Below are 18278 nucleotides of genomic sequence, written 5' to 3' on the forward strand. Positions count from 1 at the left end.
GGAGGCATGCTCTCACTAGCTGTTTACTACATTTCATAAATGCCTGCACGATATAGCATTGCAGTGGTAAAATGGGATCTGCCATAGTGTAATCCTCTTGCCGTCTGTAAAATATGTGTGTTTTTCCCAACATGTGAACTGATAGTGTGAAAGACCGTATTCTGTGATGTTATTTCATGAGTCTCAGATGTTCGTAATACACATGTGCATAACAGTTTATTTATGGACACTGGCTTGAATTCCAGGGATGCTCTCAAACCATGTAATTTTGACCATCAAACTGAAAGATTAATTCTCGCTTCTTTCTTGACTCTGATGAAAGTTCAGAAATAATGAGGGTGTTCTTCAGTGATCGCGATTTTATGCAGGGTGGACATGTATAGATGTGAGTAAGTTAATGAGTCTGTCACATATAATGCTGCAGAGCCCCAACCTCTGCAGTTTGCTCATCTGTAAATGACAGCAGTACTGCAAATTTTTTTCTCATGTCATTGGATGACACAGAATAATGGGATGTGAGGGGAGAGAGAGAGAGACAGAGAGAGAGAGAGAGAGAGAGAGAGAGAGAGAGAGATGTGAACCTGTGATCAAACATAAAAGAATGACTGTATAATGACATTCTATATTGATAATTCATTCACTTGAAAAGAATGCAGTGCCCTCATGCATGACAATTTATAATTTGAACATGAGGAATGCTCACAATCTATACCGATTTTGCTCATAAAACTAAATGAAAATTTTTGTGGAAACTGGACTTTTATTATCGTCGCGATTGTGCTTCTTTTTAAAAATATATCCTCGCATTGATGTTACGTACAATTGCTACACTGAATTTTCTTCCCTCTCGGAACAGTGTGTGCTTGTGGTGGTGCTACTGGTGGTGAGGGGTGCGTGTCTCATAGGCAGCCACAGCTGCACTTTCAGACAAATAACACACGGTCTGGATAGCCGTCATTTATTTCACTTTGTTCTGTGGCCCACTGGCGTCTTGGCCTATTGTGTATTGTGTAGCTTTTGTTGGTATCGATACTGCTGACCTCCCCCCCCCCCCCCCCCCTCAAGCCACGTGTTCCGCCAGGGATGCAGTGCACTGGAGCCCGTGCTCCCAAATTACCAGCAGAGGCACTGGCAGATGCCTGTTTCCCAACCAGCAGACAGGATAAATGTTCTGGAGAGTTCTCCAGCCGGCCGTAGTAGCCGAGCGGTTCTATGCGCTACAGTCTGGAACCGCGAGACCGCTACGGTCGCAGGTTCGAATCCTGCCTCGGGCATGGATGTGTGTGATGTCCATAGGTTAGTTAGGTTTAAGTAGCTCTAAGTTCTTAGGGGACTGATGACCTCAGAAGTTGACTCTCATAGTGCTCAGAGCTATTTGAACCATTTTTTGGAGAGTTATCCAGAATTTCGTTGTTGTTCTAGGGTGGGGGCGGGGGGGTCCCGAAAAATACGTTTAATGGCGTGCAGGAAGCGTCCTGTTCTTTAATCTTTTATCCATCTGTGACTAATTTCCACAGACCCGAGACAGTAGATCACTGCCACCAGATGGCTCTTTTGTAGACGATCAGGAGCAGGATGGAACAGTCCTCTATCCCCACCTACCGAGAGGAGAGAGAGGTATGATGAACGATGAGGGGAGAGGTGGGGGGGGGGGGTGAGACTGGCTCTCAGTTGGTTAGTTCATGACCGAACATCGAGGAGGACATATATCCAGCTGCCAACACCCTCTCTTGGAGCAATATTTTGGGGCACGGTTTTTGTGGTAGTTGTTTTATTACAATGATTTCTCTCAATTCCTAGAACATGTGTTGCAATATGACCCATTGTTTACGAGTGCTGGTTTTTTTTCACGACATTTTCTGTGTGCAGTTAGAACAATGAAGCATTTTCCATCCGTTGTGATGGCGTGTACTGACCTTCCTGCTATTCAGTCAGTTTGCTGCCCCATCCCTTCTTACTATGTACAATTTACTCAGCATCTACACCATGGTGACCTCTCGGGGCCAATGGAATAGAACGAAGTTGTCAAGAAATAAAGAGAGCACCGTTTATTTGAATTTCGAGCAACAGGGTGTTCGTTGAGTAATGCAGCGGGAGGAGTATGTAGTGAACTCCGATGTCAAAGTGTAATAGGCACAATCCTCAGCTGGATGGATGGTTGCAGGTAATACTCTCATTAAACTCCTCTCTGTGCAACATCAACTTCTCATCAGTTGAAGCCATTTCCCAAGAAAAAGAAAGATAGTATCTTCCACTCCAGTCTTTTCCTCGCCAGCTTGTAGGTGAAGGGATAATGTATAGTTTATGTTGTATGATATCATCAATTTTTAAGCTGTTTTGCGACTGTAGGCGCTTCTTGCGTAGCACTATGCATATAGATGTGTAATTAGGCCTGATCGTTATGGTCAATTACGTAATTAGGACCGTTCCTTACTAACTTTCCTCTCCTGCAGCTGGACAGTTTCTCTGTGTATGGGGGTGCACTTGGGCATCCACCCAGAAAGACTGGGCTTCGAGACCCAGGAAGGGCAGCGCCATTTTGAATTTCCCGCCACTTCCATGGGGTGGCGGGGGGGGGGGGCAGTAAAGCCTTAGGTCAAAGAAATTTCCGCCATTTTCGAAATTACCATTTTTTGAATTTCCCGCCAACATTCGAAATTGCTACTAATAGAGCAGGTGGGGGAAGGCGAGGTGAGGAGAGGGATCGAGGGAAGAGGGAGGGGGCAGAGACCCATGTGCTGGTTGGGGAAAACCCATGACGTCTTCTTGGGGTTTGGAGGCGGGGTGAGGAGTAATTAATTGATCAAATAATTAATTTGGTATCAATATGGTATCAAAATTAGGATAGGAATCCCATTACCCCACTAATTACAGTATATTTCGAAATCAAACCGACAAACTTCTAAGGGATGTAGAAGGTGTCTTCAGTTATAATATGAGGAAAGTAACTGTCAGGAAACGTCATCCAACGACGCTAAAGAGCAACTAATTTATAGGCGCCGACGTCTGTGTATGTATGTATACAGGGTGTTACAAAAAGGTACGGCCAAACTTTCAGGAAACATTCCTCACACACAAATAAAGAAAAGATGTTATGTGGACATGTGTCCGGAAACGCAGCCAATGAGATTGCTGCTAACGTAGAGCATTTTCTCCTCGCGGATCACACTCGCGCAGTGATGCCTGAACGCTCTAGGTATTATAACGAGTGTACAGACCTCCGATTAGTCAGTCTGCATCAGTCTGCATTAGTCTGTAGTCAAGTTTGTCTGCACCTAATAAGATTATCATATTCCTGTACAGAGCCATGAAGAGAAATGTATAGACACTTTGTCAAGTATCAGAGATATGCAAGAACAAGATTAACGTACCACGACTAAAGGAACTTCAGATTGTCAATTGTAAACACCATCCAGAATCAAGTTACGTAATATCTATGATTTTTATTATTTTAATAAATGTGTGTGAAAATTAATCAAGTTCTGTTTAAAGTTGGTCACCGTCAATCTGCTACTCTAAGCGTGCAAGTGGCATTTCTATCGTCTGACCCAACGGCAGAAGATAAACACGCCACGATAAGACCACGAGGCATATTGCTGACACTCGCCTACTTCGTTAGAGCGACAAGTCAAATAATCTGATGGTGTGTATACCGAAGGTCTTACAGTACGCACACCACAATGGATGACAATGTGCCATGTCACTGGGACGCAATTGTTCGCAACTGGTTTGAAGAACATTCTGTTCAATTCGAGCGAATGATTTGGCTACATAGATCGCCTGACATGAATCCCATCGAATAGTTACGGGACGCAATCCAGAGGGCAGTTCATGCACAAAATCCTGCATCGGCAAAACTTTCGCAGTTATCGGCGGCTATTGGGGCAGCATGGCCCAGTATTTCTGCAGGGGACTTCAAAGACTTGTCGAGTCCATGCCACGCCGAGCTACTGCACTACGCCGGCATGATATTAGAAGTATCCCATGACTTTCGTCACATCAATGTATGTCGCTGTACAGATGTCGAAGGTCGAGGGGTAAAACCTAGGTAGCTCAAAAGAGTAATTGCGCGGAACATGACGTAGGGAAGCAAAGTGGACGGCCATTAGGGCATCGGATAGGCGGAATACTGGGGCGGGTCCGTGTCGGACAGCGTCCCCGCTAAGTGGCCTTCTATTTCTGGAAAAGAAGAGGCTTGTGAACGGCGATGTCGCGGCGGCAGGGCTGCGGAGATTAGCGGCGCGTGCGTCACGGCGGCCCGCGGCGGCGCCCAGGCGTGACGCCGGCGTCTACGAAAGAGCGGCCGGCGGCCGACAGCGACAGTCGCCCGCCACGCACCTCCCGCGAGCACTCGACCGGCCCCGCCCACGCGCACCGGACCCACGGCAGACCACTTGCAGCACCTCGCACACTTGGCCGGCGCGACATCCCACCCTCCAGACACGCGCATCTTTTAGATTTGTCAACCAAAAGAAGTAAGAGGGGAATCACTTTCAGAAGACAGAACTTCAGGGCACGGTGCATTTCACTATTATATTTAGACAGGCCAAGTAGGTACGAGTAGCTGTGCCAATCGCCTAAACTCCTTGTTAACTAAAGAGTAAAGTTTAGAGCCAAAGCATCACCGGCGAGGCTTAGAAGTGTGTTGGTCTGAAAAGCAAACTCGAGTTTTCCGTCAGAAGTCAGCAATGTCTAGCGTGGCGACAATGGTGCTCGTGGCAATGGCGATGCTGGCGCGACTTCAGCTGGCCTGCAGCGCGCCCCGCTCTGTGGCCGGCTCCACCTCTGACGGCGACGGCCCGCGGACGGACGCGGAGCTGCTGCGGCAGGCGTCAGCCGCGGCCAGCCTGCACGAGCGCTCACTGCGCCACTTCGTCTCTCTGAGGACCCGCCGAGCCATCCATCATCACGCCAGTCTCAAGTAAGTGGAAGCACGCGCTACAGTACTAGTACACATTAGGCATACTGCCACAGCAAAATACAGTGACTTACAAGACATTATGATCACTGGCCGCCGCGACGTTGGATGCCTCCTGTTGGCGTTGCGGGCACGTGACGCGCTAACACAAGTATTTGAGCGGAGCAGACACGGACTAGGGGTCGTATTAGCGAAGATATGCATTCCAAATGGGGAAATCAATTGAGATAGCTGGCCGGGGTGGCCGAGTGGTTCTAGGCACTACAGTCTGGAACCGCGCCACCGCTACGGTCGCAGGTTCGAATCCTACCTCGGGCATGGATGTGTGTGATGTCCTTAGGTTAGTTACGTTTAAGGGGGGTAGGACGTCAAACGGGCCGACTTGGAGCAGGAGAGGCACCACAGGGCGTTTTAATTTCCATTGTCTATACTTTTACAAGTAAATTCATAAAACTTTGTCAGCATGACCAGGAAGGATTCACGATTCACACTCGTCGCAGCGGAAGTTCAAAAACTTAACAAAATAATTTTTTTACATGTGAAATTTCATCATTTTTCACTTACTATTGGCTGCATTTGTTGCTATAGGCACACTTTTCTTCATAAGTAAGATAGACTGTTCGATGAATTTTGCACAGCATACAAACCATACTTACAGGTGTCTGAAACTCTAGAATCAATTTAATTTATGAAAAAATGAATGAGCTGTTACGTTTTAAACTTTATGTTTAGAAAAAATCAAATTTTGTAGTTAATTATCGCAATTTTTACCACAGTTTTTAATAGATTTGGAAAATTCTAGAGTTTCATACACCTGTAAGTATGGTTTGTATGCTGTGCAAAATTCATCAAAGAATCTCTCTTCCTTGTGAAGAAAAAAGTACCTATAGCAACAAAAAGGTTCAAATGGCTCTGAGCACTATCGGACTTAACATCTGTGGTCATCAGTCCCCTAGAACTTAGAACTACTTAAACCTAACTAACCAAAGGACATCACACACATCCATGCCCGAGGCAGGATTCGAACCTGCGACCGTAGCAGTCGCGCGGTTCCGGACTGAGCGCCTAGGACCGCTAGACCACCGCGGCCGGCTCCACGAGCAATAAATGCAGCCAATAGTAAGCGAAAAAATGATGAAATTTCTCATGTAAAAAAATTTATTTTGTTATGTTTTTGAACTTCCGCTGCTATGAGTGTGAATTCCGAATCCTTCCAGGTCATGCTGACAAAGTTTTATGAATTTATTTGTAAAAGTACAGACAGTAGAAAATAAAATGTCCTGTGGTACCTCTGCTGCTCCAAGTCGGCCCGTTTCACGTCCTACCCCCCTTAAGTACTAGGGGACTGATGACCTCAGAAGTTAAGCCCCATAGTGCTCAGAGACATTTGAACCACTCTGAGCCAATTGAGATAAGCGACTTCGGCGAAGGGCAGATTTTTATTACGCAGAGCCTGTGAAGAGTATTTCGAAAACTGCGCAGCTGGTCGAATGTTCACGTACTACTGTCGTGAGCATCTACGGAAACAGGTAGAAGGACAGTAAAACCACAGAACGTGGAGCTCGTAGGCTTGTCTGCACTGTAAAGTAGAACAGACGGTGATTTGTGGCATCTCTGCTGAAAGAGCACAATTCTGGAGCACGCGCAAGTGTTTCGGAGCACACCGTTCATCATACATAGTTGAATATGAAGCTCCGCAGCAGACCACCCCTACGTGTTCACATGTATTCCCGTTCGCCAGCTTTCACGATCGTGGTAGTCTTCTTCTTTCAGATCTCTCTTCCTCATCATTCCAATTACTCCCGCTCTCTATGTTAATCTCGTGCGCCTACGCTTCCTTCTTCCCGGCGGCGACCGTTCCAGGATTACTATTGGCCATCGTCCTTGTTCCATTCGCCGTACATGTTCATACCTCTGAAGAGCTCTGTTCTCAATTCTTTGCACGACTCCTTACCTCATTTCTTCTACTCTCTGTCCTGGATCTGCTGGCTATCCTTATTCCACCCTTCTCTACTACCTGTACACTGCTTCCGTTCCCTCAGGGTCCATCCTTTTGCACCGCACGTCAGTATACTTCCCACTACTGTTCGTAGAATCCTCTTCTCTGTTTGTTTGATATTGCCTGGCTCCACAGAACTCCACTTAGCATTTTAATTGCTTCTCTTTCCCTCTGGACCCTGCGTTCCACATCTTCCCGAGGAATGGATAATTGATCCTAAGTATTCAAACTGCTTTACGGCTTCAATAGTTCCTTGTGGCAGTATTGTATCTTTTTTCTCTCCTCCCACTACTTGGTATTCTGTTTTGCTCATATTTATTCTAAGCCCTCATTTTCAAATGCTTTCATTACTTCTTTATCATTTATTTGACATCCTCTCTGCTTTGTCCTGTCAGTACCTCATCATTAGCAAATAATACTGTGTAGGTAGTACCATGCTGGAAAGGAAACACCATACCTCCGCATGATTGATTCCACCTTTCCAATGTATACTTCATATATATTTTAAACAGGGTCGGCCACACACTGCAGCCCTGTCTAAGTCCTTTAGATGTTTGGAATGTCTCACTTAACTTTCTCCTTACTTTAACTGCTGCGTGCGATTGAATTATTATTATTATTTGAATAAGGGGTATCTGAATTGTGCTTCTACACTTATATACCCCTTCGTTTCCCATAGTCCGTTGATGGGTACAGAAACATACGCTTTTTCCAAATCTACTAATATTATGTGTACTTACTGACCATAAGAATATAGCTTCTCACTTATTTGTCTAAGAGCCCGCATCTCGTGGTCGTGCGGTCGCGTTCTCGCTTCCCACGCCCGGGTTCCCGGGTTCGATTCCCGGCAGGGTCAGGGATTTTCTCTGCCTCGTGATGGCTGGGTGTTGTGTGCTGTCCTTAGGTTAGTTAGGTTTAAGTAGTTCTAAGTTCTAGGGGACTGATGACCATAGATGTTAAGTCCCATAGTGCTCAGAGCCATTTATTTGTCTAAGACTAAAAATATGATCCATGTAAGATCGCTCAGCTTTAAATCCTTCCTTTTTTCCTCGTACCTTTCCCTGAGTCTCATTCTCCAATACAGTGACAATATTGTAATTCCTATCAAATAAAATGCTGGGGATTTTTCCCAGGGGAAAAAGACCGTCGATGCTGTGGGATCGCTACTGTCCTCCTTCTAGTGCACTTGCGAACGAAAGGCTGCACTCAGCCTGCGGTCAGGATAGAGCCAGCTCACGTCTTACGTGGCACAATATTTACTTACTTTTCTTCATTATTAATCGCATTTGGATTCAGCCGGTCCAGGCGAAGTAAAACAATGGACATTTTCAGAGTTTTCATTTAACTTTTCTTCATGTCGATACTACTTCCATTCTTCCAGAATAAACTCTTTCTCGCTCGTCAGCCGAAGTTGTTCATGTATTCTAGGGTTCTTCTCAGGCTATCAGTGAATTTCGTGTAGCTCAGTCGGCAGAGCACTTACCCGCGACAAGCTTAGGTCCAAAGTCCGAGTCCCGGTCTGGCACACAGTTTTAATCTGCCAGGAAGTTCCATATTATGGTACGCTCCGTTGCAGATTGCGAATTTCATTCCGGAAACATCGCTCAGGCTGTGGTTAAGACTTATCTCTGCAATCTTCCAGAAGTGCTAATCTTGCAAGTTTAGCGGAAGAACTTCTGTGAAGTTTGGAAGATAGAACGAGATCTACTGGCAGAAGTGAAGCTGTAACGAGGGGACGAAAGATGGATAGTTTAGTCTGTAGAGCACTAGCCCATGTTTTTCCACAAATTCGAGTAGGGGTACGGCACAAAGTTTTAATCTGCCAAGACGTTTCTATTTAAATGATATGTCTAGAACGAAATAAAAAGGCGACTGGTAAGATACTAAGGCACTAAAATTAATCTGATTTGTAATTTAGTTTCTTACTATTCTACTAGCTCCTTTTTCTGGGTTCTAGAAAAACAGTAGAAAACTAAAACTACTCGAAATGAGGCATCCTTATACCTACTGAGAGGACCGATAACGTTTGTATTGGGTTAGATTGTAAAAGTCAGTGTATTGGTCGTATGATATTTTATTAAAACTGATTACCGGTTGTAGCTCTACCGCCACCGCCGGATTAAAAATTTAGCAGCAACACTTAGGCACGGAGGCAGATTTATAATTTAGTTTCTTAACATTTTACCACCTACCTTTCTTTTTATTTCTGAGGAAATAATCTGATTACAAAAACTCAATAGCGGTAATGATGCTATTTGTGTCACGTGAGGCCGAAATTTACAATTAAAATAATGACAATAATTGGCATGAGAGCGCCGTGGCAGTACAGTCTGCTCAAAAAGTCTTAGACGAGGCATACTGCCAAGAGGTAACAAAGTGATCGTCTTGCAACAAAAAATTTTTATTGTATTTGTCACGTTAGCGTCTCGTAAATCTTAGTATGGCTGATTATTAGGTTTATCTTTGTTTTTTTGGTGGGAGGATTTCAGTCTTCTGACTGGTTTCTTACGGTCTCCCGTGGCTTCTCCTCTTGCGCCAGCCTCTTCATGTCAAAAATGTTCAAATGTATGTGAAATCTTATGGGACTTAACTGCTAAGGTCATCAGTCCCTAACCTTACACACTATATAACCTAAATTATCCTAAGGACAAACACAAGCACCCATGTCCGAGGGAGGACTCGAACCTCCGCCGGAATCAGCCATACAGTCCATGGCTGCAGGGCCTTTAGACCGCTCGGCTAATCCCGCGTGGCTCTTCATGTCACAGTAGAGTTATACCCATACGTCGACAATTATTTGTTGGATGTATTCCAATCTCTACGGATCCCTCTAGTACCATATATGTTGTTTCGTGATGTTGTATCATTCTCTCCCTTTTCTTTCCTTGCCAGTTCTGCGAAGAACTAACTCATTTCTTACTTTAACAGTCCACATAGTTTTCAACGCACTTGTTTTTCCAAATTTTCCTACAGCCCAGTAGCGGGGAAGAATTCATCGCTCTCTTAGAGACCTTGGCATTCGATTAGTTCTATCTTATATTCCCCCTACATTGTCACTATTGCCAGGGCTCTTCGGCATTGGAATAGTACCGCCACCTGTGGTACAGGACTTCCCCATTACGTCCAATGCTGGGGTGCTATTCCAATGCCGGAGAGTCCTGGTAATAGTGGCAATGTAGGGGAAAAATCAGCTGGAGCTATGAATTGAAGTTTGTGTTGGGGAGGGAGTTCGACTAGGGTAGTTCGTGCAGCAGTGTTGACCCTAATGCTGCGTTGGTGTAATGGTCAGCATTTGCGTAGTAAGCAAGAAAATCCGGGCTCGAATCCCGGCCATGGCATAAATTTCAATCCATTTCTTCAGCTTCGATCGTTATCGTAGGTAAAGATGAGATTTAAATGTCTCTGGGTAAATTTAACTATAAGAAATTGCAATGAAATGAACACCCTTAGCTGCTTACAGGCGTTGACATACGTCAACGGGGACAGATGAAAATGTGTGCCCCGTCCGGGACTCGAACCCGGGATCGCCTGCTTGGATGGCAGACGCTCTATCCAGGATAGCGCGACTGAAGGGATTTATCTCTGGCAAGCCCCCCGCGAAACCCACATTCTCAACGTATTGTCCCGCACTACATTCGTAGTGCCCCCGCCCATTATACTCATTAGTCGCGGCGCGTTGCCGATTCCCGTAAGAGTTCGGGCACTGTTTGTGCATTCGCACAGAAGAAGAAGATGGTCAAGTGGCCGGTGAGCCTTAACTATATATTTTACTAAGATGGTATCTGTTCTTTCGGACGTAATGGGCGGGGGCACTACGAATGTAGTGCCGGACAATACGCTGAGAATGTGGGTTTCGCGGGAGGCGTGCCAGAGATAAATCCCTGCAGTCGCGCTATCCTCTGTGTCCTCAGTGGCTCAGATGGATTGAGCGTCTGCCATGTAAGCAGGAGATCCCGGGTTGGAGTCCCGGTCGGGGCACACATTTTCATCTGTCCTCGTTGACGTATGTCTACGCCTGCAAGCAGCTGAGGGTGTTCATTTCATTCCAGTTTCATTCTAACGAGCTGCTTGATCACCGATGGTATCTGTTCTTTCGGACATGTATTTTTATGTAAGGACCACGGCAATTCAGCACGGAAGTTTTAATTAATAGAGAGGGATTCTCTCTTTGTAGGAGACTGTATATTCAGTGAGGTGGATAAAGAAGAAATAATCCTCCTTGTTACATTTTTTTTTTGCAACCAGCGAGAGACATGTCCGAAAGAACAGATACCATCTTAGTAAAATATTAATTATAAGATGTGGATGCGTGCGAGCGGCCGCCTGACGGACGTGTTTCCCGCAGGCATCACCGGCCGGTGCTGGCGCGCGACGCCGGGGAGCTGGCGCTGTGCAAGTACGCTGTGCACGTGGACGCTGAGGACGAGGGCAGCACGGAGGAGGGCGTGGCGTGGCGCCGCGTGCCCGCCACCATCACCGAGATCGAGTGCCGCGCGCAGGGCTGCCGCTGCACCGAGGCGGGCGACTACCGCTGCACGCAGCTCACCGGCGTGCTGCAGGTTGCCTACGTGGACGCCGCCACGGGCCGCCTTATCGATACGGCTCGCCGAGACGTCCGCGCCGGCTGCGTCTGCGCCGCGCGCGCCGCGCTCCACGTGCAGGCCTACCCCGCCGGCGTCGACGACTGAACCCTCTCTCCTACCTTACACGTCGCTGGCAGACTGAGTAGCTGTAGTACTTTAGAAACGTAAACGCGTGGCATGACATTTTCTCGCGCTCTCAGTCGCCTCGAGGACCGGTGCGCCTCGCCCATCGTCAGCTGATAACTAATAGCGGTGAGACCGCTGTCCAGTTTCGACAATGGTCGAGGTGCACTCGGGTGAAAACACGAAGACGCGACTGGTAGCCCGAAAAAAATTTGTTGGCCTGTAGATGTCTCATTGGCTGTGAGTCGAGCGATACTACTAATTTATTTTCTCCCGTATTTATGACTTATTTATTGACGTCGTACCGAACATGTAGTGGACTGCTGCCTGGGTAGTCGTGTTAAGCAGTCGCAGTTTTTTCCACGACTGCTGCTCAATATTTATTCCTCGTTGTTGCATCTTTCCTTTAATTTACATTTCATCGTGTACCAATAACACAACAAACTCTTATTTAAGAAGACCACCAGCCTAACAAATTTAGTAAAAGTGACGTAAATAATTAGCTATTGTAATTCAACTCTCTGACAACGCTACAATTAGTATCAGTTAAGAACTCTCAAATTGTAAAGGAATGTTATCAACGAGCGCCAAAGTACAAAATATATGTATTCTACTAAGTATGTATTTAACAGAGAATAAATATCTGTGAGTACTGAATGTATAACAAATGTTCCATTTCATGGTTTATGATTCCTTATTTTCATTCGGCCTTTGTCCCTTCCGCCGATAAACAAGTCCTAAAACTTTATGTCACATTTGGAAGTGCGTGTGTAGTCACACCCATTCTGCTTCCATATTAACATTTAATAGGCACTGGATACGTTACAAGAGTATCCAATCTTCTTGTTTCTATCTTCCAACTCCATGGTTTGTCTGGTACAGCAACCTTTGGTAACAGTTCGAAAGAAAAACAATCTTGGTTGCAAAATTTTGCAATGTATTAAAATTTTTTGATGATGCCCCAGAAAAGCGCAACGCATCAATAAATGCATTGTTTCTCCTGTAACCAAGACTATTTCTCTTTCGAAATTAAAAGAATGATTACGGTCAGCAAGAACAACACGAAAATGTCCATAATGGACTCATTATAAATCTACTGATAAAAATATCAAACGAGAAGTACGTATTCTGTCGAGGTTATAGCTAGAGAAATTTTCCTCACACTATATTCTCTGACCGCCAACTTGATACGTCAACATCACCCTACCGCGTTGTTCAGCATAAAAAGAACGACAGCGAGTACAGGATGCATAGCTCACTTAAAGCTGTGATTCACCCAATCACACGTCACCAGGAGAGGGTGCCTAAATTTACAAGAAGCTTCTGAAAAGTTCGGTGAATGATGTCAGAGAATAAAGGAAACAAAGATATAAACAAAATACATTTACTGCCCTTCAGAGTTATCACCCTTCTGACATCAGATGTAAAGCTGCTGGAAACTCGGCAGATGCTTCTTGTGCAATCGTTCGAAGCGCCGTGGTCGTGTGTTGTCATCGAGGTCATTGTTACAGCACCCGCTGCTACCAATGCAATACAGAGCCCAAACGACTGTCAGTGGCGTGGTGTTTATTGACTTCACCGCCTCCCTCGGGTAGAAATTCATGACGAATCAAACTTTTGCTATTGAAGAAGGCTATCAACATCGTCTTAATCTCGGATTTTGTCAGCTGACTTTTGCTGGGAGGCGGGGAAGACTATGAACACAATGCCCTTGACTGCCGCTTAGTCTCCGTAACGTTTCCGTGGCACCAGGTCACATCTTATGTAATGATGCGTGTATACAACAACGCGTGATCACGGTGCTTCGAGTGACTACATAACACGCATTTGCTGACAGTTTCCAACAGCCACTCCCCCTAAGTCAGGAGTGTGCTGTAGCTAATGCCGATTACTTTGAAGGCCTGTAGTGGTTTTTGTTTGTAAATTTTGTTTCCGTTTCCTTCTGAGCCCATTCACCGAGATTCTGAGACGCAACTTGTACATTACAAGCGAGGAATAGATTGGTACAAAATGTTCGAATTAGACCTTGTGACTGTTGCAGAAGACTAGCTAATTCATATCCGTCTTACGGACTCTACCGATCATTGAAACCTGAACCAGAGTACAGGCAACTGTATCACATAATCGACTTCTAAATGTGTCTCTCACTGGTTGCAAAAAATGTAACAAGGAGGATTATTTCTTCTTTATCCACCTCACTGAAAATACAGTCCCTTACAAACAGAGAATCCCTTTCTAATTCACACTAAATCTGACTCCAGAGTATCAAAGAACAGGTACAAACAGAACATGAATACACGTCTGTCGTCTAAAAAATACCAATGCACTGATCTTCCTCTGAAAATCATTCCCAACGCACCACCCTCTGAACTGAATTAACACGATTAATCTGTCCATAATAAAGATCAGAGCACTACAGCCCCTTTGTAGACCCGATCTGCGACTCGTAGACACTGCAAGCACCGAAACTTACCCCATATGCAGATCGTGAATTTGTCTCTTTAAAAGAGATTCATCATAATATACACTACCGGCCACTAAAATTGATACATCACGAAGATTTCGTGCTACAGACGCGAAATTTAACCGACAGGAAGAAGATGCTGTGATATGCAAATAATTAGCTTTTTAGAGCATTCACACAAGGTTGGCGCCGGTGGCGACACCTACAACGTGCTGACATCAGGAAAGTTTCCAACCGATTTCTCATACGCAAACAGCAGTGGACCGGCGTTACCTGGTGAAAGGTTGTTGTGATGCCTCTTGTAAGGAGGAAAATGCGTACCATTACGTTTCCGCCTTCGATAAAGGTCGGATTGTAGCCTATCGCGATTGCGGTTTATCGTATCGCGACACTGCTGGTCGCGTTGGTCGAGATCCAATGACTGTTAGCAGAATATGGAATCGGTGGGTTCAGGAGGGTAATACAGAACGCCGGACTGGATCCCAAAGGCCTCGTATCACTAGCAGTCGAAATGACAGGCATCTTATCCGCATGGCTGTAACGGATCATGCAGCCACATCTCGACCCCTGAGTCAACAGATGGGGACGTCTGCAAGACAACAACCATCTGCACGAACAGTTCGACGACGTTTGCAGCAGCATGGACCATCAGCTCGGAGACCATTGCTGCGGTTACCCTTGACGCTGCATCACAGACGGGAGCGCCTGCGATGGTGTACTCAACGACGAATCTGGTTGCACGAATGGCAAAACGTGATTTTTTCGGATGAATCCAAGTTCTGTTTACAGCATCATGATGGTCGCATCCGTGCTCGTTCAGCCCTTGTTCGCATTGACGGCACTTTGAACAGTGGACGTTACATTTCAGATGTGTTACGACCCGTGGCTCTACCCTTCATTCGATCACTGCGAAACCCTACATTTCAGCAGGGTAATGCACGACCGCATGTTGTAGGTCCTGTACGGGCCTTTCTGTATACAGAAAATGTTCGACTGCTGCCGTGGCCAGCACATTCTCCAGATCTCTCACCAATTGAAAACGTCTGGTCAATGGTGGCCGAGCAACTGGCTCGTCACAATACGCCAGTCACTACTCTGGATGAACTGTGGTATCGTGTTGAAGCTGCATGGGCAGCTGTACCTGTACACGCCATCCAAGCTCTGTTTGTCTCAATGCCCAGCCGTATCAAGGCCGTTATTACGGCCAGAGGTGGTTATTCTGGTTACTGATTTCTCAGGCTCTATGAACCCAAATTGCGTGAAAATGTAATCATATGTCAGTTCTAGTGTAATATATTTGTCCAGTGAATACCCGTTTATCATCTGCATTTCCTCTTGGTGTAGCAATTTTGATTGCCAGTAGTGTAGGTGCATCTTCCTCCCTGCCGGCCACTATGGCCGAGCGGTTCTAGGCGCTTCAGTCCAGAACCGCGCTGCTGCTTCGGTCGCAGGTTCGAATCCTGCCTCGGGCATGGATGTGTGTGATGTCCTTAGGTTAGTTAGGTTTAAATAGTTCTAAGTCCAGGGGACTGATGACGTCAGACGTTAAGTCCCATAGTGCTTAGAGCCATTTGAACCATCTGAGCCATCTTCCTCTCTCTATCGGTTACTTGATAAATAGACCTCTTTTGTGAGACATCATTACTGATCAAGAATTGTGTTGACTATAAAAAGAGTTTAGTGGAGCGAACAGACGCTAACTTTTGTAGCAGCCCTCTATCGTTTCAACATTTACACAAGTGGGTGGCACCTGACAGCATTATGCCACTGCGTCTTACCGTCAACTGACGACCAACCTTACACAAGGGAGTCACACAAGGAAGCCACACAATCCTACGTCCGGCCATGCTGATTTAGGTTTTCCGTGATTTCCCTGAATCGCTCCAGGCAATGCCGGGATGGTTCCTTTGAAATTTCATACCTCTCTATTTTATGTCTAAAATATGATGCAATACTTTCCAATAGATCATTACTGCCAGTTGTTACTTGACAAAAACAATATTAAGAAAGCTTCAAGATAAAAAACTTTGCCGGCCGGAGTGGCCTAGCGGTTATAGGCGCTACAGTCTGGAAACGCGCGACCGCTACGGTCGCAGGTTCGAGTCCTGCTTCGGGCATGGATGTGTGTGATGTCCTTAGATTAGTTAGGTTTAAGTAGTTCTACGATCTAGGGGACTGATGCCCTCAGAAGTTAAGTCCCATAGTGCTCAGAGCCAGCCATAAAAAACATTGTTTACCTCAATTGCGCGTACAGCAAGAAGCAACAACATACGAGGGCGTGCTGAAAAGTAGTACCTCAGATTTTTTTATGACAAACGCTTTAAGACTTTTCAAATGAAACAAATGTTACCAACATTCTACGTCTTTATTTTTAATGTCTACATATTTATTTCTGTCGTGTCTACATATTTATTTATGAACATAGTCTCCCTTGGACGAACACATTTCTCACAAAGAGAGACTTGTTAACTGATACCGTCCTAGAAGAATGTTTCACTTCGTTGGCGGAGCCACAATGTCACTTCTGTTTGCAAAAGTGAAGTCCTCGAAGGTGTTCATTAAGTTTTGGAAACAAATGAAAATAGTATGGGACCCTGTTGGAACTTATGGAGGATGATCGACGACAGCGAACCTAAGGCATCGGATTGTTGCAGGTATCGCAGCGCTGCTGAAGGAGAGGATACTCCATGTGCGGACGAACTCTTCGAATTCGAAACTCGATTACAGTACGCTGTTTCTCAGCACCGACAAGTTACGATACATAGCGCCATGTCATACGCTACAATTTGGAGCCCTCTAGCGGCAGAGGGCTGCAAATACATATATATGAAGAACAATGATGTAGAATTTTAATAACGTTTGTTTTATTTAAATAGCTGTCAACGATATTTACTTGCGAGATACCCCGTGTGCGCATGCTGCCACCCGATTCCTCGTTCCGTAAGCTCGCCTTAATAGACCGAGAATATTCCCTGCAGCCCAAAGGGATCATATTTGCAGCTCTTACAGACTCTTCATCACTATGCCCATCATCCAAAATTCCGATATTCGCTGTGCAAAAGTACCCGCAGATCTTTTCGGGCCACCATTTCCCTTGGAGTCGAGCCAAATAGGTTTGTTCATATACTTCCGTGAAACTCAAGTTTTGTCCAGATAATAATAGTCCTATTGTCCTCCGTAACCAGTAAATGCATAGTCCACAAAAATGTAGCTCTCACGGTAGCAGTATCCCTCCGCTCCACAAGAAATTTGCGTCCATATTCATATTTTCTTAACTTAAAACCGATGTCATTAAGAAGGAAGAGAATGTATGATTCCAAGCCCTCACACTGAATTGTACGAAAGGCATTCAATAAATAATGTAACACTTTTCTTTTCTAGGTCACCGTCGGCTGAAAAAATGTGGGTTTCGTTCTGGGAGATTGTGGAACATTCCTGTTTCAGCCCCCATAATTTCATGAAGTTCTGATAGGTGGTGGCGCTGTACGTAGCCTTCAAAATGGCATCTGTAAAGGAGGTGTGTTCCAGCAGAGAGCTGTGTATCTTTTGGCGTAAAACAAGAGCATCGTAGATATTCATGGGCGCTTGCAGAATGTCTACAGAGAGCTGGCAGTGAACAAAAGCACGGCGAGTCGTTGGGCGAGGCGTTTGTCATACTCGCAACAAGGTCGCACAAACCTTCCGATCTCACACGTGCCGGCCGGTCGCACGCAGCTGTGACTCCTGCAATGTTGGGAAGTGCGGACATTCTCATTCGAGGTGATCGACTAATCACTATCAAACACTTCCACGACAACACACCTAAGGGGAGCTCACAAGACTTCATTGGGCTGCTCTTCCTTATCCATACTACAGCCCTAATTCCACACCTTCCGACTTGTGTCTGTTTGGTTCAATGTAGGATGCACTCCACGGAAAGCAGTCCGTGGATGATGGGGCGGTTTTTGATGCAGTAACACTTTGGTTCCGACGTCGACCAGTAGAGTGGTAACTTGCGGACGTACAGGCGCTCCCGGTATGGAAGCGTAAGGCCGCCGCATTGAACGGATACCGTGTTAAAAATAGGATTTTGTAACCAAAAGAGTGGGGAATAATATAATATACTGAAACCTTGAATAAAACCAACCAGCTGTCAGAAAAAAAATATTGTATTACGCAGTATCTCTCATAACTGTAAGTAGAGCTGAACGT

The 18278-nt window shown here is 45.5% G+C and overlaps 1 protein-coding gene across 1 annotated transcript; it reads left to right on the forward strand.

The window, feature by feature from the left end:
* The first annotated feature begins 4337 nt into the window (after window positions 1-4337).
* Window positions 4338-12206, forward strand: LOC126473998 (uncharacterized). The gene is made up of 2 exons (XM_050101388.1): window positions 4338-4921; window positions 11263-12206. Exons 1-2 carry the CDS (start codon window positions 4689-4691, stop codon window positions 11603-11605), a joined length of 576 nt encoding a protein of 191 aa, XP_049957345.1. The 5' UTR covers window positions 4338-4688; the 3' UTR covers window positions 11606-12206.
* Window positions 12207-18278: the final 6072 nt, after the last annotated feature.

Source organism: Schistocerca serialis, chromosome 4 (genome assembly GCF_023864345.2).
Source record: "Schistocerca serialis cubense isolate TAMUIC-IGC-003099 chromosome 4, iqSchSeri2.2, whole genome shotgun sequence".
Classification (NCBI taxonomy): domain Eukaryota; kingdom Metazoa; phylum Arthropoda; class Insecta; order Orthoptera; family Acrididae; genus Schistocerca; species Schistocerca serialis.